This window comes from Monomorium pharaonis, chromosome 9, assembly GCF_013373865.1.
Source record: "Monomorium pharaonis isolate MP-MQ-018 chromosome 9, ASM1337386v2, whole genome shotgun sequence".
Lineage (NCBI taxonomy): Eukaryota > Metazoa > Arthropoda > Insecta > Hymenoptera > Formicidae > Monomorium > Monomorium pharaonis.
Genome location: NC_050475.1, coordinates 19,158,510 through 19,182,126, shown reverse-complemented (window position 1 = coordinate 19,182,126; position 23,617 = coordinate 19,158,510). Strand labels below are relative to the sequence as shown.

The following is a 23,617-nucleotide window of genomic DNA, read 5'->3' as shown; positions in this document are numbered from 1 at the left end:
GTTTTAATAATTGTTGGGTTCAGAATATAATATGCTGCTAATATGTTATGAATATAATATGCTGCTGACTTTATTTAGGCAATTGATTTTACGATTATATATCGTTTCTTCTCAATTTCTTAGCTTCAGAAAATATTATAAACATAGTTTATTATTATTATAATTTTTATCTGGACAAGCTTTCATGCGTGATAATATAGATCATATTGCGATGTTACTCTTAGACGAATGTGTTGGTGTATGAAAATTATTCTGAATCTGTTAATGTGTTCCCTATTATTGTACTTATTCTTATATTGTTATATAGATATCTATGTGACTTAAAGCGTGCCTTTTCGCAACGTGATCTAAGATAAATACATTTAAAATAACAAGATATTATTACGGGATGCCTTTTTGACAAATTTTTTCAATGTTGAAATATATTTGTGATATGTAGAAATTTGTGTAATATAGATATAATAATAGATAATAAGACTCTTATATGTATATGTACATAGACAAAGTATTAACTTCAGTAAATTTTAACTTAATCACGATAAACATTTTAAAATTAAGTTTAAACATACAAAAAAATAAAAGATATATTTTAGTTAAATATATTAAATATTTTGAATATATACATAGAATCTTTTCAACTATATTAATAGTTTGTTTTCATCATAAAATTAACTCTACTTATACAACTAAAAATATTACATAAAATTCTTGCTGGAGTTATGTACTTTACGTATGTATATTGGAGGTACCGATTGCTGAGAAAGATATTGTTATAGGCATGTAATTTAAATATAATTATTTAATTCATCCACTACATTGCATCACAATAAAATGTAAAGAAAAAGTTACGATTTGATTTCAGCGCGATATTAAAAGCAATCGTAAAAACGATAACTTTGCAAAATTGCGTAACATTATAGTATTTGTAAGGTACATGTAAAGTATTTGTGCGCAATAGATTTGTCAGTTGTTGTGAGAAATCGATATAATATACATTCCATTGTAAATTTTTTCAGGATACATATGTTACCGATACAGAAATATGTTTATATCCTGATACTGGATATTTTATAGTTGTTATAGTGTCTCTCTTAAAAAAGAAAGAGTGAACGTTTTTTATTAATTTACTTTTAACGCTGCAGTTTTCTATAAACATTAATTAATGTTATTACGCTCTAATGGTCCAGAGAAATGTTTTTGTCGAGCAGCAGCAACTTTGTTTTTTGTAAATAAAGACGTAGATATACCAACAAATACTTGGTCTTTATTTATCTTGATTTTATAACATATAAAAACTTGTTTCATTTTCAGCACTCCTACAATCCTATCATATTATTTCAATACACTTTTCAATACAATTTTTTAATTATCAAATTAGCAGCATATATCTTTTAGAAATTGATTAAAACATGACTAAAAGATCTTAAGGACATTTTTAAGATGTATTATGTCTCGATTTTGGACATTGCGCTATTTGGGAAATATCAATTTATATCTTTTTGATGCAAAGAAAGGAAATAATATTTCAATTCCACAATTATATGCATAACCAATAACATTATTTCATACATTACTTTAAAAAATAAAAGTCACTTTGTCTAAATTATTCGTAAATTAAAAAAAATTTTTCTTTTTTTTATATCAATCCACTTTATAAAAAGGAGATGTTACCATTGTATTGTTGCCGCTTTTCCGCAATGGTGATTGATTTTCTCGCAGCACTTACTTTGTGTTACGAGAGTAACTGTCATTGCGATTGAATTTTAACAGCTGTAAAATTTGTACAGATAGTTATCTATACAATTATCGTTGTAGTTTATTTTCAAAAAGTAAAAAATAAAAAGTTAAATAGCGCGCACGAAGCGCACATTTGTAAAAACAATTTTTTAGATTTGACACTATAAAATGAGAGTATTGCGTTTTTTTTTCTCTACAAAAGTAATGATATATATAGAAAATGCGCCACCTATAAAGTAAATGTTTATACAAACTAAAACATCTACTTTATTATTCTTTGGCCGGCAATTATAGTTTGATTTTTCATTAAGCCGGTATCAGACTAGAGATTGATATTGAGATTGAATTGAATGTAACCAATTAGTTGGTCAAATTCTAATTCAATCTCAATCTCAATCTCTAGATGAATGATATTCCCCAGTTCAGAATAGATTGAGTAATAAAACTACATTCGTCTAATTACGATTAAAAAACGTAAAAAAAGTTATTTGTGTGATTAACTTTTTATTCATCTAAGCGCTGTCAGATTACAAAAAATTTAATCACACAAATAACTTTTTTAATCGTAATTTAACGAATATAGTCTTATTCTTTATTCTGAACTGAGGGACATCATTCATTTGTACGTATAAGCTACATAATTTATATTTTAAAGCAAATATTTTTATGAACAAAGGTAAAACAAATGACTCTACATTATCGATCTTGATCAAGTTTGACAGACAGTATTAGCATCCTCTTAATCCAATGAAAATATAGCCAGGCCAGAATGGAGATGATCTACGAAAAGTCCCTCGGCCATTTCATAAACTCACACAAGTGGATGGAAGTCACGGAAGGCGATGGTCGAGGGCGATTTGGAGCAACGGAGCGACGGAGAATCTGCAATTATTCAATCGTGGCCCGTGGAGCTGCGTTTAACGTGTCGCTCTTTCACCGTCACAGACGTTTCGTGCGCGCAGAAGAAGCAGGACATCTGTAATCTCGCTATCGCATTGTCGCATCATCTCGAAATCACGATGATTGCGCGAGATTAAAGGGACTAAAACTATTTTGTAAAACTGCTAGACTTGACTTTAATTGTTTTTGACCGTGACTGCTTCGCTTAATTTTTTAATGTGGTTTTGAAATTTTTAATAAGCACCTCTGTGAAACGTGATTATCTAATTTTAAAAACCACAAATTTGATGGATTTATAAAAATGTGATAGAGTTTCGTGAATTTCTGTATCTTTATCAAACTTATCATAAAGCAAATAAATTTTAAAAAAGCATCTCTATTTCTATTTTTTTACAGTTGAATATCTTACTTGTCTTGTAAACATAAACTGATTTTATAGTAAGTAATTAATCTGTAGTAAATAATTTAACGCTCGTTATATTTTTGTGGGATGTTGGAATAATTCGTGTGCGACGAGAAATAATTGCAATTTGATATTCTGTGCCAAATTGCAAATTTTACAAATCTATTTAATCAAGTTCCTGAATTCTAAATGACGAAAAAGTGTTATGGTGTCGATGGCATCAACATATAAAATCTATCGAATGTGAATATCTGACTGATGATTTTTGCTTGAAAACTCGAGGCGCAATGGATTCGACGGATAATCGGCGAACGTTCGATTTGGTCGATTCGATAGTATTCATCGGAATGTTGGGCGTCTCTGCCCTAGTAGGCATTTATCAATATTATGCGTCCAGGAAAAAAGCGGACGCCGTGGGAGAGTACCTTGTAGGTGGCCAAAAGATGTCTGTATTTCCGATAAGCATGTCATTGATAGCAAGGTAAGGATCTGTTTTTTGCCATTTTAATTTAACACTTGTTAGTATTGAAAAAGCGTAATTAAAGAAACAAACGTTTCCTGAGATTTTAAAACGTCTTTTTTTATTTTAGAGTTTAGAAAAAAATATATACAAAAAAGTTTGTCATATAAAAGTTTGTTATATAGTTACAAAATAAATAATTTTGCAACTTCTAATATTACGTAAACTTAATGGTCAAGAAAACATGGAACATCGGTAGAAGAATTGTTTTGTGAACTGGAAATATATACGGCAGGTTAGGTGATGTTCATTTCAATTGGTTGTCAAGGCTCTCTAGTTAAGGTTGTAATTATAGTCACAGGTCCACGTGCGGGACTCGAAGATAAGAAAATTTGTTCTCAGAGCACCCCTCATTAGCCATAAGCTATTAATTTTATTGACGCCAACTGCTTCTACGAATTGTTATGCTGATTTAAGTCCTCGGTAAAATTGTAAAATTGCATTTTGTATGAATTTGAACATTCGAAATTTTTGTTTCTACTAAAGTGTGTAAATTAAACAAAAATGATGAAAATTGCTTAAACTATAAATAATAGTAAAATTCGAGTTTTAAATAAAAAAAATTATTTTCCATAACTCCTAAATATTTAATTTACAACTTTACGCTTGCAATTGACGATGCTACATTGAATAATCATCTATTTGTCAGAAATAAATTGAAAATTAAAAACATTAAAATTTGCATTGTCTAAATACTCTAAATGGTGCATGATTACGAGTAATTCTAAGGACGGCTTCTTAAAATTGCAGCTACGTGTCGGGCATAGCAATCCTGGGATTGCCGGCCGAAATGTATGTTTACGGAACGCAATTATGGTGCATCGTAATCGCGGACAGTTTTGTATCCGTGACGATGGCAATCGTGTACCTGCCCGTTTTCTATAAACTCCGAATTACGTCGTCTTATGAGGTACATGAGTGATTTTGTACAATAATAAATCTTGACAGTCAGTAATTTTTTTTATTAGTAATTTTTCTTTTTGCAGTATCTAGAATTAAGATTCAATCGAGTAGTCAGGCTTATGGGATCTTTTATCTTCATCATCAAGATGGTGAGTTTCTGTTAAATAAATAAATAAATAAATATATAATAATGTATCATTCTTAAAAAAGTCTTTGTTTTTAAAGCAAGTTTGCATATTCTGAATTTATTTCTATTTCTTTGGAACTCAAAGTTTTTTTACATCTTCTTGAAATTGTTGCCGAATCTTTTTATTAGGCAATTTTTATCGTGTCGAAAATTTTTCAAAACGTTGAACTTGAAACGCGTCGCTCTCGCGAGTAAATCATCACGCTGAGCAATCTTGTGCTTGCAGCTGCTTTACATACCGCTAGTGATATACGTGCCGGCGCTAGCCTTCAATCAGGCGACCGGAATGAATCTTTACACGATCGCGTTGATGGTCTGTGCTGTGTGCATCTTCTACACGACGCTGGTAAGAACATTACTTGTAATCCATTTTAAAAAAAAGGATGCACACTGTAGATAAAAATAAAAATTATTCCTCAGTGTTAAGTACAAGAAGACATCAGATGTCCGTTTGTTATTTTTTGAATGGATTTTTATTCTTTTTTTTCTCAGTTTTTAATTCATTACAGTAAAATGTATTTTTCTATTCCAGGGTGGCTTGAAGGCTGTCGTTTGGACGGACACTATTCAGACGGTGCTGATGTTCGCCGCCGTCATCGCCGTTGCCGTACTCGGCACCGCCAGGGTCGGTGGCGTGGCGGAAGTGTGGAGAAGGAATGTCGATACAGAAAGAATTGAATTCTTCAAGTACTAGCAGCTATATATTTGTACTTCTTTTGTACATTTTTATGATAATTTAAATTATTGTTATTATATATACATATAACGATTTAATTATAGCGATCATCATTCATAATAATTGTTCGAGGTTTAATCACAATTTTATCGATCTAATTATTATTAATCCTGCTTTAATCAGCATGGATCTGGATCCTACGATAAGGCACACTTTCTGGGGCGTGGTGGTTGGCAATTATTTAAATTGGCTGGCCACATGTTCGGTGAATCAAGCGATGGTGCAGCGATGCCTGGCGATGCCGAATTTGAGGAAGTCCAATATGTAAGTTCTGAGAAATGCATTACAATGCACAGAGGTGCACGTCACTTATTTAAATACTTTATGTATCTAGGGCAGTTATCATAATGGCCGTAGGTATAACGAGTATTGTCTCGTTATGTTGCTACACAGGAATAGTCATCTACGCGGCCTTTCATGACTGCGATCCGATTACAACAAAGGTAAAATTTCGTTGTAAAGCAATTCATAAAATGTAAATTATCGAACTTAAATTATTTAATAAATTTCGAACTTAAATTATACACAGAGAAAAAAATGTTGTTAATTTGACTAAATTTTTCACCTAGATAAAATTTTTTTCATTTTAAGTATTTATGTAATTAACTTAAATACATAAAATACTTGAACTTCAATGTAAGTATTTGTATATTTGACTGAATACACAAATAGTTAAATTAAGTTCAAAGTTAAGAATTTAATTAAGTTGAAAAATTTAGTTAAATCAACAACTTTTTTTCTCAGTGTACGATTGTTGATTATACGCGGAATCTCAAATTAAAAGCTTCGACAAATTTTTAAAAAATTGCGTTTTAGCAAATAAGAAAGCCTGATCAGCTGTTACCGTATTTCGTGATGGAATTATCAGAGGCGATACCAGGCTTACCAGGATTATTCGTTTCTGGTGTATTCAGTGCGGCATTGAGGTATTGTGGAATTTAGACGTTCTAAATAACTTTTTAAATTAACGCATATGTGTAAAATTTAATATAATTTTTTTGCGAATGCAAATTATTTGTCAAGTTTTAAGCAATAATACCGAAATATGTAAACTTTGCTATATGTTTTTTATCGCTCATCTTTCCTTTTTACGTAAAATGCTTGTGTAAAATGCTCACTCGTTGACTTTTAGTACAATGTCGACCGGATTGAATTCCATGTCAGGCGTAATCTACGAAGACATGATCAAGCCGTGTCTCCGTAAACCGATTTCCAACGTCGGTGCGAGTCGCATAATAAAAGCCACGGTTGTTATAATAGGAGCCATTTGCGTGGGTCTCGTATTTATGGTGGAAAAATTGAGCGGTTTAATTCAGGTAAAATGCAAACGCATATAATCACATGCAAATGGTTCAGATCACACGTATGTTAATTAATTTCCGATTAATTTACATGATCATCACGTTTAAGAGCGTATTGACGTATATTTTTTCAGGCTGGTAAAAGCTTGTCCGGAATAACTGCCGGGCCCTTACTTGGGATGTTCACATTAGGCATGCTCTTTCCAATGGCTAACTCTAAGGTAAGATAGTGTAAAATCATAAAACCAATAGAAGTATAACGCAAACGCTTTATTTTATTGACAACAGCTTGTACTTATGTCTAAACAATATTTGTATTTCTTAACACTTTCGAAGATATGTTATTTACATGTTTTAAATCTTAATACAATATCATTCAAGACATCCTATAATTTTCGATAGTTAAATTACAATGACAGATTTACAACTTAACTTAAGCGAATCGGTTCTAAGAAATCGTTTGCCAAGACATCATCCTATCTCTGTTTTTTATTTCTATTTTCTTACCCAAACAGGGAGCGCTCGTCGGTGCGTTGGTTAGTCTGAACTTGGTTGCTTGGATATCGTTCGGGACGCAAGCGGCGATCTCCAACGGATCGATTTACTTCCCGGTGAAACCGGTATCGATAGACGGATGCACTGAATTGTTGAAAAGTACCGCCGGAAATCTTACGATGATCATCGAAACCGCTGTCAGGTATATTTATCTCGCATATAACAACCGCGTAATGATTTCTACGCATATTACTTATAAATGTTATTATTTTTTCAGAGAACAACCTTTCTTTTTGTACAGAATGTCATATCTCTGGTACACGTGGGTAGGTTTCCTAATTACAATTTTAGTAGGTCTGCTGGTCTCCTGGTTCACGGGTCCGTCTAAATATAGTCGCGCGGACAAGAGATTATTTACACCCGTTATACACTGTTTTTTAAGCTCGAGAAATTATCAAAACGAGGTACGTATAATTTCGCGGCTCTCAATCGAACAAAAGTCTTACATAATCTAATGCATAATTTTGTTTTACTTTTTCTTTTTTTTACAGAATGAAGCTGAACTCACAAAAATGACAAACGACGTGAATAGTATCACGCAAACCAGTTCAAAATGTTAGCCATCATTTCTCTTTTCTTGATTGTAGTTTATCTAGAGAAAATGTATACAATCGTAATATGTCAAATTTGTATTCGTGTATTCGACTTAATCTAGATATATCATCAAATTACATTTGTTATTATACAAGTTACGCTTCGCAATCATTTGACGACACAAATGATGTTCTTGTATATGTATATGTACGTTGTAATGATTTAATGCAGGGAAACGTAATTAGATTTTTTGTGAGGCCAAATGTAAAAATTAAAGTTTTTTCGTGGTCCACACCAGCTAAAGAACTTATAAGTATGTATTAAATATATATTTATGAGTTTCATTTTATATATATGTATTCTATATATAAAAATATATAGTTTGACATTATATAGTAAAACAATTCGACGCTATGCGCTAATAATTTAAATTACGATTACAAGCCGTAGAAGAGTTATTTGTACAATCAAATTTTATTCATTTAAGCGCTTTCGCTACAGATTTTTCAGTAAAAGCGCTTAAATGAACAAAATTTGATCCTATAAATAACTTTTTTTACGGCTTATAACCGTAATTTGACGATTATAGTCTTATTCCTCAATTTATTCCAAACTGCGGGATTCCATTCATTTGTACATATAAGCTACATAACTTGCATTTTGAAGCAAATATTTTTATAAACAAAGAAACTTTACAAATCTTTTTGCATTTTTGGTTTTGATCTAATCGCCCTCGGGTTTACTTGTGTACGTACTTTAAACGTTAAAAGATTTTCAACTATGTAAATTCAATTCGCAATTATTATTAAACAAAATGTCGGCAAAACAGACCACTTTAGAATCCTCTTAATTTTTGATTTATGAAAAAATATTTAAACTTTAAGTCATTTTTTTCTATTTTACAATTGTTATTATAATTACTTAAATTGTTTGAAATTGTTTTTATAATCATGCACCGATCATGATAATCGGGATTGCCGCCGCGGCGGTGTCCGTGCGATAAACATATGCCATAAAACATACAAATTACTGAAAATTTTATCACACAAATAACTTTTTTTTACGGCTTTTAATTGTAATTTTCTCGAATATAGTCTTATTCCTTAATCTATTCTGAACTAAGAGACACAATTCATTGATACGTATAAGCTACATAACTTGTATTTTAAAGCGAATATTTTCATGAACAAGTAAACTTTAAAAATTTTGTTGCATTTTTGGTTTTGATCTAATTGTCCTCGGATTTATTTGTACACGTAGTTTAAACGTGTAAAAAATGTTTAATTCTGCACAAAAAAAAGTAATATAGCCAATAACATTTGTAATTGCGGGCTGCCAATTACATAAAATACTCAATATAATAATATTTACCGTTAATACAAAGTTGATACTGCAATAGAATATATTATTGTATTGAGTATATCTTTAGTTGGCAGCCCGCAACTACATATCTTATTGGATATATTGCATTTTTTTAGTGTGTAAATTCAATTCTAAACTAAATGGTTGAATAGAATATTGGTAAAGTGCCATCACGGAAAGCGATGATCGAGGGCAATTTCGAAAACGGATCAACGAAAAATCCGCAATTATTCGATTGTGGCTAGTGGAGCTGCGTTTAAAGTATAATTTGCACAGAGCGACTCTTATTCATTTTTTAACAAGCGTCTTAATTTGTTAACAAATTTGCTGATAAAAACGCTGTTTTTTTTTATTCGCTAACGTCTACAATCTTAAGGTTGCATTTATTAATTACTGTCATAAAGTTGAACATTTCCAATTTTATCGTTTTTGTCAAACGAATGATACCAGCGTAAAAAATTGCTGTGTTCAACTATTTACATGTTGATGATAAGCAAACGAAGTTGCTAGCAGTCGTAATGGTGCCACAGAATAATATAAAACTCGAGCTGCTATTGTCGAAAAAAAGAACTTTAATTTAATACAAACTAATCGTGAATTTTTCATTTCTTATTTTGTAATTCTACTCTCACAATTATAATCAACCTCAAAAATCTATGATTTCAATGTTTTGTTTAGTGAAAAAATGTGCTCATCAAAGTGTTAATATAAAATGACAAGAGCCTTAAAAAATGTTTTGTTTTACAAAAAATATTTCCAGGAATATGCGTATTATTGCATAGAAAAATAAAAATTATTATTACATTAAGACATATTTTTTCTTACATAAAAATTATTATTACATAAAAGAATAAAGCTTCTTCTTCTTCGTGTATATTCAAGTTATTTTTTTTTAATTCATGAAGTATCGTTGCTATTTGTTGGAACCTCATGGAGGACTTGGGGCCGTTGAGGCTAGAGAGATGCCGGTAACACAGTATGAAAACTGCAGAAAAATCGGGAAAAATCGAGAATGTTGACCGAGCGTCTTCCTCCATTCTTATTCAACGTTTAGCATGAGCGTGTGTTGTTCGGAAGGAGGGGAGAAAAAACGTTGGCAAATCGAACCTTACGTAGGACGGCTTTGTTTTTCCAGGACTGCTATTCCGCAACCACTTACAAACAATTATCAATGTCGTCGAATGTCTTTGCGCACGTATTTTGATATATGAAAAAATATGCACAACGACACTTTACGATAAGTTCGATAGTTATCGGTAAGTGGTTACGGAATAGCACCATAGGTCAGAATTTTTGGGACCATCGTAACGGAATGTGCATACAGTTCACGTGACGTAGCATTGTACTTAGAATAAAAGTAAAACATTGTTCGCATTCAAATATAATCTTAAAATCGCTTTTCCTTGTCCATTACATGATTACAGCAATGGATTTGACGGATAATCGAGGAACGTTCGACTTGGTCGATTGGATCATATTCATCGGCATGTTGAGCGTCTCTACCCTAATAGGCATTTATCACTATTATGCATCCAGGAAAAAAGTGGACGCCGTGGGAGAGTACCTTGTAGGTGGCCAAAAGATGTCTGTATTTCCGATAAGCATGTCTTTAATAGCAAGGTAAGGATCTGCTTTTTGTTGTTTTAATGTAACTCTTGTTAGTATTGGAAAGGCATAATTAGAGAAATAAACGTTTTTTGAGATTTTAAAACGTCTTTTTATATTTTGGAGTACATAAAAAATACATATATACAAAAAAGTTTGTTATATAGTTACAAAATAATTAATTTTGTAACTTCTAACATTAGGTAAACTTAAGGGGATGCTGGAGTCGTCTGTTTTACCGATTAAACTTTACTATTTTTAATTAGGCCTATTTTTTTACTGATTTTATAGAATTAAAAATCTTTTATTAATTCTATAAAATATTTTATAGAAGGCTCCTTAATATTTAATTTACAATTTTACACTTGCGATTGACGATATTACATTGAATCATCCATTTGCCAGAAATAAATTAAAATTTAAAAATATTAAAATTTGCATTTTCTAAATGATGCACGATTACGAGTAATTCTGAGAATGGCTTCTTAAAATTGCAGTTACTTATCGGGTATAGCGATGCTGGGATTGCCGGCCGAAATGTACGTTTACGGAACGCAATTTTGGTGCATCATGATCGCGGACTGTTTTGCATTCGTGACGATGGCGATCGTGTACCTACCGGTTTTCTATGAACTCAAAATTACGTCGACTTATGAGGTACTTGAGTGATTTTGTACAATAACGAATCTTGACAATTAGTAATTTCTTTTATTAGTAATTTTTCTTCTTGCAGTATCTAGAATTAAGATTCAATCGAGTGGTCAGGCTTATGGGATCTTTTATATTCATCATCCATATGGTGAGTTTCTGTTAAAGAAATAAATAAATAAATAAATAATGATGTATTATTTCAGTTGTTAAAAAAACCTTTATTTTTTAAAGCAAGTTTATATATTCTGAGTTTATTTCTTTTTCTTTTGAACGCAGTTTATTTTACATCTTCTTGAAATCACTGTCGAATCTTTTTAATAGGCAATTTCTATTGCGTCGAGAATTTTTCGAAGCATTGAACTTGGTACGCGTCGTCTCAACACGCGAGCAATTCTACACGCTGAGCAATCTTGTGCTTGCAGTTGTTTTACATACCGGTGGTGATATACGTGCCGGCGCTAGCCTTCAATCAAATGACCGGAATGGACCTTTATACGATCATGTTGATGGTCTGCCCCGTGTGCATTTTCTATACAACGCTGGTAAGAACATTACTTGTAATTTATTTAAAAAAAATTTGTTTTATTTATTTTAAAAGAAAAAGGCATGCATTGTAGATAAAAACAAAAATTATCCCTCAGTGATAAATACAAGAAAAAAATGCATTTTTTTACGTCAGAGATAGTACTACTTTCATTACAGTGAAATTTACAGCAGTTACTGAGACAAGTGATCCGTTCAAAAAGTAACAAATAGACATCACTGTCCGTTTGTTACTTTTTGAATGGATTTTTGTTCTTTTTTCTCAGTGTATAATTAATTACAGTAAAATAAATTTTTATATTCCAGGGTGGCTTAAAGGCTGTTGTTTGGACGGATACTATTCAGGCGGTGTTGATGTTCGGCGCCATCATCGCCGTTGCCGCACTCGGCACCACCAGAGCCGGTGGCGTGGTGGAGGTGTGGAAAAGGAATGTCGACACAGAGAGAATTGAATTCTTCAAGTATTAGCAGCGATTTCTTCGTACTTTTTTTGTATATTTTTATAATAATTTAAATTATCGTTACTATATATATTGTATAATGATTTAATTATAATGATCAACTTTTATAATAATTATTCGATGTACAATCACAAATTTATCGATCTAATTATTATTAATCATGCTTTAATCAGCATGGATTTGGATCTTACGATAAGGCACACTTTCTGGGGCGTGGTAGTTGGCTATTATTTAAATTGGCTGGGCACGTGTACGGTGAACCAAGCGACGATGCAGCGATGCCTGGCGATGTCGAACTTGAGGAAGTTCAATATGTGAGTCCTGAGATATGCATCACAGTGCACAGCGGCGCACGTCACTTATTTAAATATTTTATGTATCTAGGGCAGTTATCATAAATACCGTAGGTATAACGTGTATTATATCGTTATGTTGCTACATAGGAATAGTCATCTACGCGGTCTTTTATGACTGCGATCCGATTACAACAAAGGTAAAATCTCAGTGTGAAACAATTTATAAAATGTAAATTATCGAACTTAATAAATTATTTAATAAATTTTAAACATAAATTAATGACAATTATACACGATTGTTGATTATACGCGGAATCTCAAATTAAAAGGTTTCGGCGGAATCTAATAAAAATTGCGTTTCAGCGAACAAGAAAGCGTGATCAGCTGGTACCGTATTTCGTGATGGAGTTATCAAAGGCCATACCAGGCTTACCGGGATTATTCGTTTCCGGTGTATTCAGTGCGGCATTGAGGTATTGTAGAATTTAAACGTTCTAAATGACTTTTTACATTAACGCATATGTATAAAATTCAATATTATTTTCTTTTTAAATGCAAATTATTTGTCAAGTTTTAAACAATATAATACCGAAATATGAAGACTTTGCTATATGTTTTTTATTCCGCATCTTTCTTTTTTACGTAAAATGCTTGTGTAAAATGCTCACTTGTTCACTTTTAGCACAATGTCGACCGGACTGAATTCCATGTCGGGTATAATCTATGAAGACATGATCAAGCCCTGTCTCCGTAAGCCAATTTCCAATGTTGGTGCGAGCCGCATAATAAAAGCCACGGTTGTTATAATAGGAGCCATTTGCATGGGTTTCGTATTCATGGTGGAAAAATTGAGCGGTATAATTCAGGTAAAATGCAAACGCATATAATCACATGCAAACGGTTCAGATCACTCGTATGTTAATTAACTTCCGATTAATTTACATGATTATCACGTTTAAGAGCGTATGACGTATATTTTTAAAGGCTACTAAAAGCTTGTCCGGAATAACTGCCGGGCCCTTACTTGGGATGTTCACGTTGGGCATGTTCTTTCCAATGGCCAACTCTAAGGTAAGATATTGTAGAACCGTAAAACCAATAGAAGTACAACGCAAATGCTTTATTTCATTGACACAGCTTGTACTTATGTCTCTATACGATACTTGTATTTCTTAACACTTTGTTTCGAAGATATGTTATTTACATGGTCTTAATCTTAATACAATATCAGTCAGGACATCCTAAAATTCTCGATAGTTAATTACAATGACAGATTCACAACTTAACTTTAAGCGAATCCTAGCGGTCCGAAGAAATCCTGCGTTCGCCAAGAAATCATCGTATCTGTTTTCTATTTCTATTTTCTTTCGCAAACAGGGAGTGTTCGTCGGTGCGTTGGTTAGTCTGAGCTTGGTCGCTTGGATATCGTTCGGGACGCAAGCGGCGATCTCTAACGGATCGATTTACTTTCCGGTGAAACCGGTATCGATAGACGGATGCACCGAATCGTTGAGAAGTACCGCTGGAAATCTCACGACAATCGTCGAAACCACTGTCAGGTATATTTATCTCGCATTGTAATTGTTCTCACGTATAAAAATCGCGTAATGATTTCTACGCATATTATTTATAAATGTTATTATTTTTTTTTAGAAAACAACCTTTCTTTCTGTACAAAATGTCGTATCTCTGGTATGCGTGGGTAGGTTTCCTAATTACAATTTTAGTAGGTCTGCTGGTCTCCTGGTTCACGGGTCCGTCTAAATATAGTCGCGCGGACAAGAGATTATTTACACCCGTTGTACACTGTTTTTTAAGCTCGAGAAATTGTCAAAATGAGGTACGTATAATTTCGCGGCCCTCAATCAAACAAAATATCTTACATAATCTAATGCATAATTTTGTTTTACTTTTCCCTTTTCTTACAGAATGAAGCTGAACTTGCAAAAATGATAAACGACGTGAATAGTATTACGCAAACTTCTTCAAAACGTTAATTTCTTCTTTCCTGTTTGCAGTTCATCTAGACAAAATGTATACAATCGTACATGTCAAATTTGTATTCGTGTATTTGATTTAATCTCGATATATCATCAAATTACATTTATTATACAAGCTACGCTTTACAATCGTGTGACGATACAAATGTGTTTTTGTATATATGCATGTTGTAATGGTTTAATGCAATTTATATATTCTATATATAAAAATATATAGTTTCACATTTTATATTAAAACAATTCGATGCTCTGCGCTAATAATTTAAATTATGATTACAAGTTGTAAAAAAAAGTATTACTTGAAGGATCAAATTTTATTCATTTAAGCGCTTTCACTACAGATTTCTTAGTGAAAGTGTTTAAAATGTTTAAATGAATAAAATTTGATCCTACAAATAATTTTTTTACGGCTTGTAATCGTAATTTGACGAATATAGTCTTTTGTCAATCTATTCCAAATTACGGGATTCAATTTATTTTCACGTACAAGCTTCATTATTTGTATTTTGAAACGAATATTTTTATGAACAAATAAACTTTAAAATTTATATGCATTTTTGGTTTTGATCTAATCGTCCTCTGGTTTATTTGTGTCTATATTATACTTTTAACGTAACAGGATTTTCAATTATGTAAATTCAATTCAAAACTATAAATGATTAAACAGAATATTGGCAAAATAGACAACTTTAGAATCTCCTCTCAATTCTTAATTTATGAAAAAATATTTATACCTAAAGTTTTTTTTTCTATTTTACAATTGTTATTATAATTAATTAAATTGTATATAATTGTTTTTATAATTATGTACCGATCATAATAATTTCGAGAGCCGTCGCGGCGGTGTCCGCGCGATAAACATGCGAAAAAGAATATTTAGATGACGTGATCGCCTCGAAGTCGGAACTGAAGGGGAGAGAAGAAAAAAACGGAATAACTTTGTCGTTCGGCATGTGTTGCACTTTTACCTCTCTGCCGTGCACCGTTTCAACAGAGACAAAATAAACAAAAAAGAATAGAAATAACGCCTATACTTTTTGTTTATTCTTTGTCTTACACTATCGCGACAGCAGCGGTAGACGGAGAGGTAAAAACCAAGTGCAATTCGCTTCGCGAACTGGGTTGGAACAGACCTGTAAGTTGCAACTGTAATTTTGTTCAAATTGTAAATTTTGCAGTTGCACATGAGATTCATAACATGTATTTGTAAAAATAGATAAGCATATGAGATTATTAGAACGTTGTTACACATAAAATTTGTTATTTTTTACTTTTTTTTTTTGAGTAATAGTGGTAGTAGTGCTAGAGCCGTTTATCGTGAGCTGGCTGATTTTAAAAAATGCCAGAGGCGTTTATCGTCAGCTGACTATTTGCAAAAAAAGTGTTACAAGCGATTGTCATGAGCTAACTGATTTTTATTTTGCTGTCAGAGGCGTAAATTTTAAAGCGTAATTTACACGGAGCTACTCTTATTCATTTTTTAACAAGCGTCTTAATTTGTTAGCAAATTCATTGATAAAATCGCTGATTTTTTTATTCGTTAACGTCTACAATTTTAAGATCGCATTTATTAATCAAAGTTGAACATTTTCAATTTTATCGCTCTTGTCAAACGAATGATACCAGCTTAAAAAATCGTTGTGTTCAACTATTTACATGTTGATGATAAGCAAATGAAGTCGCTTGCAGTTGTCATCGCGTCACGGAATGATATAACTCGAGCTGCCGTCGTCAAATGAAAGAACTTTAATTTAATACAAACTAATCGTGAATTTTTTATTTTTTATTTTGTAATTTTAATCTCACACTTGTAATCAATCTCAAAAACTTATGATTTCAATGTTTCGTTCAATAAAAAAATATGCTCATCAAAGTGTTAATATAAAATGACAAGAGCCTTAAAAATGTTTTCTTTACAAAAGATATTTCCAGGAATATGCGTATTAATGCATAGAAAAATAAAAATTATTATAAAAAATTAGGATGTTGGATAATTCGTGTGCGACGGAAAATAATTGCATTTAATATTTTGTGCCAAATTGTGAATTTTACAAGTCTATTTATTCAAGTTCCTGAATTTTAAATGAAAAAGAGTGCCGATGGCAACAACATATAAAATCTATCGAATGTAAATATCTGATTGCTGATTTTTGCTTTAAAACTCGAGGCGCAATTGTTACGGGAGAACATTCGTATTGTGCATGTATAGCAAATGCTTGTAATAATACATTGTAAAAGCGTGGAGGAGAGGTAATAAACTTAAAATTTTCTTTGAATGCTTGGCATTCAAAGAAAGCCATTCGATGTCTCTCGGTACGAGTCGCACTCGTAATCGTCAAGCCACATAATAATTATCCGATCTCATGGGTTTTTTAAAACTCGGTAGTGAAGGTCGGAAGCGTGCACGGGAACCTCACGTGAAGGACCCGGGATTGTTGAGACTAGACAAATGTCGGTGACATATTATGAAAACTGTAGAAAGGTCGAGAACAATCGAGAATATTGACCGAGCGTCTTTCTCCACGCTTACCCAACATTTAACATGTGCGTGTGTGGGTCGGCGGGAGGGAAGAAAAAATGTTGGCAAATCGAACGTGTTCTTGCGTGGGACGGTTTTGCTTTTCCTGGTCAGAATCTTTTAGACCGTTCTAAGAGAAAGTTCGTATAGTTCGCAAGTGCCGTAGCATTGTACTTAAAATTAAAGAAAAAGCATTATTTGCATTCAAACTTATTCTGAAAATCGTTTCTCCTTGTCCATTACAGCAATGGATTCGACGGATAATCGGCCAACGTTTGACTTGGTCGATTGGATCATATTTATCGGCATGTTGGGCGTCTCTATCCTAATAGGCATTTATCACTATTATGCATCCAGGAAAAAAGTGGACGCCGTGAGAGAGTACCTTGTAGGTGGCCAAAAGATGTCTGTATTTCCGATAAGCATGTCTATGTTAGCAAGGTAAGGATCTGCTTTTTGCTGTTTTAATGTAACTTTTGTTAGTATTAAAAAGGCGTAATTAAAGAAATAAACGTTTTTTGAGATTTTAAAACGTCTTTTAATGTTTCGAAGTATAGAAAAATATATATATATACACAAAAGTTTGTCATATAAAAATTTGTTATATAGTTACAAAATAATTAATTTTGTAACTTTTATCATTACGTAAACTTAATTCTTTGCGGCACACAATTTTTTATTAATCAGATTTTTATGAAAATAGGTATAGAAATATTTTTAGGGTCGCTGATTACGAATCTGTTATTAGAGTTCAACGATTCTTTTTCAAAATGGCGGATCTAATATGGCAAGTCACGATTTTGGGTATTTTTTTATCGGTTTTTTATGGAAATTGATATTTAGAGTTTATGTTCTGTAGCCATGTAAGAAATATTAATATATAGAGATCTTACTTATGAAATCAACAAGAAATAATTTGTTGACATATAGAATTCTTATTTATGATGTATAAAAAATAACGTAAGTATTTTTTAAAGAAAATGAAACGTTCTATTACATTTTTTAATATAATAGAACATTTCAAATTTAGTAAAATTTACAAAATTTTGCCGAATTTTATTGAAATTTTAGTAAATTTTGTCAAAAGTATGGTATAATTCTTCAAGGTTTACGTTGTCCCACAATTACCATGATTTTCATTGTAATTTTTAAGAAAAAATTCTTTCCGTGCAGAAAAAGAATTAAGAAATAAGGTATATACCAGTAATAAAGGTAATAAATTTAATGTTTTGAGCTTTAAACTTATATTTCTGTGTCTAGAATTAATACTTTTGTGGTATTCTTTGAATATTCTCAATATATCTTTGTGCTGTTAGGATATTACTGATATAACAAATTATAATATTTAATATATTAATCTATTATATAATTAACTAATTATATAAGATACATTAATTATATAAAATACATAATGTTTTACTTACTGCGAAATGTATAAAAAGATTGTTTAATATCTTCTCTTTTTTCGGAATTTTGTACTGTTTAATTGCACAAGTATACAGTAAACAGAATGATCGAAAAAATATTTGTGTTATTTGACGTATTATCCCAGTGAGACATCAATTGAAAATTAAAATATCGAATCGACATATTGAATTTATGTCTTTTCGATACAAAGATGTATCGATTTGATCGACTTGACATTGGCAGCAATAGTTACAAGTCCACGAGCCGGATAAGAAAATTATTCGTTCTCAGAGCACCCTTCATTAGCCATAAGCTATTAATTTTATTGGCGCCAACTGGTTCTGCGAATTGCTAATGTTGATTTAAGTCTACGGTAATATTATAAAATTGCATTTTGTATAAATTAGAACATGAAATTTTTGTTTTTACTGAAATGTGTAAATTAAACAAAAAATATAAAAATTACTTAAATCATAAATAATAGCAAAATTCAAGTTTTTAATAAAAGAACATTATTTTTCATAGCTCCTAAATATGTAATTTACAATTTTACACTTGCAATTGACGATATTACATTCAATATCATCCATTTGCCAGAAATAAATTAAAAATTAAAAATATTAAAATTTGCATTGTCTAAATGATGCATGATTACGAATAATTCTAAGGACAACTTCTTAAAATTGCAGCTACTTATCGGGTTTAACGTTGCTGGGATTGCCGGCCGAAATGTACGTTTATGGAACGCAATTTTGGTGTATGGTGATCGCGGACTGTTTTGCATTCATGACGATGGCGATCGTGTACCTACCGGTTTACTATAAACTCGGAATTACGTCGACTTATGAGGTACATAAGTGATTTTGTACAATGTAACAAATCTTGACAATTAGTTATTTTTTTTATTAATAATTTTTCTTTTTACAGTATCTAGAATTAAGATTCAATCGAGTGGTCAGGCTTATGGGATCTTTTATGTTCGTCATCCAGGTGGTGAGTTTTTGTTAAATAAATAAATAAATAAATAAATAATGATGTATTATTTCAGTTCTTAAAGAAACCTTTATTTTTTAAAGCTAGTTTATATATTCTGAGTTTATTTCTTTTTCTTTTGAACGCAGTTTGTTTTACATCTTCTTGAAATCACTGCCGAATCTTTTATTAGGCAATTTCTATCGCGTCGAGAATTTCTCGAATGATTGAACTTGGTACGCGTCGTCTCAACACGCTGAGCAATCTTGTGCTTGCAGCTGTTTTACATACCGCTGGTGATATACGGGCCGGCGCTAACCTTCAATCAAATGACCGGAATGGATCTTTACACGATCATGTTGATGTCCTGCGCCGTGTGCATTTTCTATACGACGCTGGTAAGAACATTATTTGTAATTTATTTAAAAAAGATTTGTTTTATTTATTTTAAAAGAAAAAGGCATGCATTGTAGATAAAAATAAAAATTGTTCCTCAGTGATAAATACAAGAAAAAAAATGCATTTTTTTACGTCAAAGATAGTACTACTTTCATTACAGTGAAATTTACAGTAGTTACAGAGACAAGTGATCCGTTCAAAAAATATCACAAATAGACATCACTGTTCGTTTGTTACTTTTTGAATGATTTTTGTTTTTTTTTTCTCAGTGTATAATTAATTACAGTAAAATAAATTTTTCTATTCCAGGGTGGTTTAAAGGCTGTCGTTTGGACGGATACTATTCAGGCGATGCTGATGTTCGGCGCCGTCATCGCCGTTGCTGCACTTGGCACCGCCAGAGCCGGTGGCGCGGCGGAGGTGTGGAGAAGAAATGTCGACACAGGGAGAATTGAATTTTTCAAGTACTAGCAGCGATTTCTTCGTACTTTTTTTGTACATTTTTATGATAATTTAAATTATTGTTACCATATATATTGTATAATGATTTAATTATTATGATCAATTTTCTTAATATTTATTCGATGTACAATTACAATTTTATCGATCTAATTATTATTAATCCTGCTTTAATCAGCATGGATTTGGATCCTACGATAAGGCACACTTTCTGGAGCGTTGTAGTTGGCAATTATTTAATTTGGCTGGCCACGTGTTCGGTGAATCAATCGATGGTGCAGCGATGCTTGGCGATGCCGAACTTGAGGAAGTCCAATATGTAAGTTCTGAGAAATGCATCACAATGCACAGAAGTGAATGTCACTTATTTAAATCTCTTTTTTAGGTCAATTATCGTAATGGCCGTAGGTATGACGAGTATTGTCTCGATATGTTGCTACACAGGAATAGTCATCTACGCGGCCTTTCATGACTGCGATCCGGTTACAACAAAGGTAAAATTTCGTTGTAAAGCAATTCATAAAATGTAAATTATCGAACTTAAATTATTTAATAAATTTTAAACTTGAATTATACACAAAAAAAAAATGTTAATTTGACTAAATTTTTCAATTAGATAGAATTTTTTTCATTTAAAGTATTTATGTAATTAACTTAAATACATGAAATACATGAACTTCAATGTAAGTATTTGTATATTTGACTGAATACACAAATAATGAAATTAAAAGAATTTAATTAAGTTGAAAAATTTAGTCAAATCAACAACCTTTTTTCTCAGTGTACGATTGTTGATTATACGCGGAATCTCAAATTAAAAGCTTCGACAAATTTTTAAAAAATTGCGTTTTAGCAAATAAGAAAGCCTGATCAGCTGTTACCGTATTTTGTGATGGAGTTATCAGAGGCGATACCAGGCTTACCAGGATTATTCGTTTCTGGTTTATTCAGTGCGGCATTGAGGTATTGTGTAATTTAGACGTTCTAAATGACTTTTTAAATTAACGCATATGTGTAAAATTCAATATAATTTTTTTGCGAATGCAAATTCTTTGTTAAGTTTTAAGCAATAATACTGAAATATGTAAACTTTGCTATATGGTTTTTATCGCTCATCTTTCCTTTTTACGTAAAATGCTTGTGTAAAATGTTCACTCGTTGACTTTTAGCACAATGTCGACCGGATTGAATTCCATGTCAGGCGTAATCTACGAAGACATGATCAAGCCGTGTCTCCGTAAACCGATTTCCAACGTCGGCGCGAGTCGGATAATAAAAGCCACGGTTGTTATAATAGGAGCCATTTGCGTGGGTCTCATATTTATGGTGGAAAAATTGAGCGGTTTAATTCAGGTAAAATGCAAACGCATATAATCACATGCAAACGGTTTAGATCACTCGTATGTTAATTAATTTCCGATTAATTTACATGATCATCACGTTTAAGAGCGTATTGACGTATATTTTTAAAGGCTACTAAAAGCTTGTTCGGAATAACTGCCGGGCCCTTACTTGGGATATTCACGTTGGGCATGTTCTTTCCAATGGCTAACTCTAAGGTAAGATATTGCAGAACCGTAAAACCAATAGAAGTACAACGCAAATGCTTTATTTCATTGACACAGCTTGTACTTATGTCTCTATACGATACCTGTATTTCTTAACACTTTGTTTCAAAGATATGTTATTTACATGATCTTAATCTTAATACAATATCAGGACATCCTAAAATTCTCGATAGTTAATTACAATAAGAGATTCACAACTTAACTTTAAGCGAATCCTAGCGGTCCTAAGAAATTCTGCGTTCGCCAAGAAATTATCGTATCTGTTTTCTATTTCTATTTTCTTTCTCAAACAGGGAGTGTTCGTCGGTGCGTTGGTTAGTCTGAGCTTGGTCGCTTGGATATCGTTCGGGGCACAAGCGGCGATCTCTAACGGATCGATTTACTTTCCGGTGAAACCGGTATCAATAGATGGATGCACCGAATCGTTGAAAAGAACAGTCGGAAACCTCACGACAATCGTCGAAACCGCTGTCAGGTATATTTATCTCGCATTATAATTGTGCTCTCATATAAAAATCGCGTAATGATTTCTATGCATATTACTTATAAATGTTATTATTTTTTTTAGAAAACAACCTTTCTTCCTGTACAGAATGTCATATCTTTGGTACGCGTGGGTAGGTTTCCTAATTACAATTTTAGTAGGCCTTCTGGTCTCCTGGTTCACTAGTTCGTCTAAATATAGTCGCGCGGACAAGAGATTATTTACACCCGTTGTACACTGTTTTTTAAGCTCGAGAAATTGTCAAAATGAGGTACGTATAATTTCGCGGCCCTCAATCAAACAAAATATCTTACATAATCTAATGCATAATTTTGTTTTACTTTTCCCTTTTCTTACAGAATGAAGCTGAACTTGCAAAAATGATAAACGACGTGAATAGTATTACGCAAACTTCTTAAAAATGTCAATTTCTTCTTTCCTGTTTGCAGTTCATCTAGACAAAATGTATACAATCGTACATGTCAAATTTGTATTCGTGTATTTGATTTAATCCCGATATATCATCAAATTACATTTATTATACAAGCTACGCTTTACAATCGGGTGACGATACAAATGTGTTTTTGTATATATGCATGTTGTAATGGTTTAATGCAATTTATATATTCTATATATAAAAATATATAGTTTCACATTTTATATTAAAACAATTCGATGCTCTGCGCTAATAATTTAAATTATGATTACAAGTTGTAAAAAAAAGTATTACTTGAAGGATCAAATTTTATTCATTTAAGCGCTTTCACTACAGATTTCTTAGTGAAAGTGTTTAAATGAATAAAATTTGATCCTACAAATAATTTTTTTACGGCTTGTAATCGTAATTTGACGAATATAGTCTTTTGTCAATCTATTCCAAATTACGGGATTCAATTTATTTTCACGTACAAGCTTCATTATTTGTATTTTGAAACGAATATTTTTATGAACAAATAAACTTTAAAAATTTATATGCATTTTTGGTTTTGATCTAATCGTCCTCGGATTTATTTGTGTTTATATTATACTTTTAACGTAACAGGATTTTTAATTATGTAAATTCAATTCAAAACTATAAATGATTAAACAGAATATTGGCAAAATAGACAACTTTAG

At 31.9% G+C, this 23,617-nt stretch overlaps 2 protein-coding genes across 2 annotated transcripts; both read left to right on the top strand.

Annotated features, from left to right (window-relative positions):
• The first annotated feature begins 2,661 nt into the window (after window positions 1-2,661).
• On the top strand, window positions 2,662-23,135 carry LOC105839238. The gene is made up of 27 exons (XM_036292501.1): window positions 2,662-3,521; window positions 4,311-4,470; window positions 4,547-4,612; window positions 4,877-4,996; window positions 5,183-5,337; window positions 5,510-5,650; window positions 5,721-5,829; window positions 6,203-6,312; window positions 6,519-6,702; window positions 6,822-6,908; window positions 7,203-7,384; window positions 7,460-7,646; window positions 7,734-7,801; window positions 10,381-10,394; window positions 10,563-10,758; window positions 11,241-11,400; window positions 11,477-11,542; window positions 11,817-11,936; window positions 12,244-12,398; window positions 12,572-12,712; window positions 12,783-12,891; window positions 13,058-13,167; window positions 21,619-21,802; window positions 21,922-22,008; window positions 22,311-22,492; window positions 22,586-22,772; window positions 22,861-23,135. The coding sequence occupies exons 1-27, from the start codon at window positions 3,328-3,330 to the stop codon at window positions 22,918-22,920; spliced, it is 3,534 nt and encodes a 1,177-aa protein (XP_036148394.1). The 5' UTR covers window positions 2,662-3,327; the 3' UTR covers window positions 22,921-23,135.
• On the top strand, window positions 14,707-20,596 carry LOC105841121 (sodium-coupled monocarboxylate transporter 1). Its single transcript, XM_028191086.2, has 5 exons — window positions 14,707-17,653; window positions 19,309-19,468; window positions 19,547-19,612; window positions 19,870-19,989; window positions 20,300-20,596. Exons 1-5 carry the CDS (start codon window positions 17,460-17,462, stop codon window positions 20,459-20,461), a joined length of 702 nt encoding a protein of 233 aa, XP_028046887.2. The 5' UTR covers window positions 14,707-17,459; the 3' UTR covers window positions 20,462-20,596.
• Window positions 23,136-23,617: the final 482 nt, after the last annotated feature.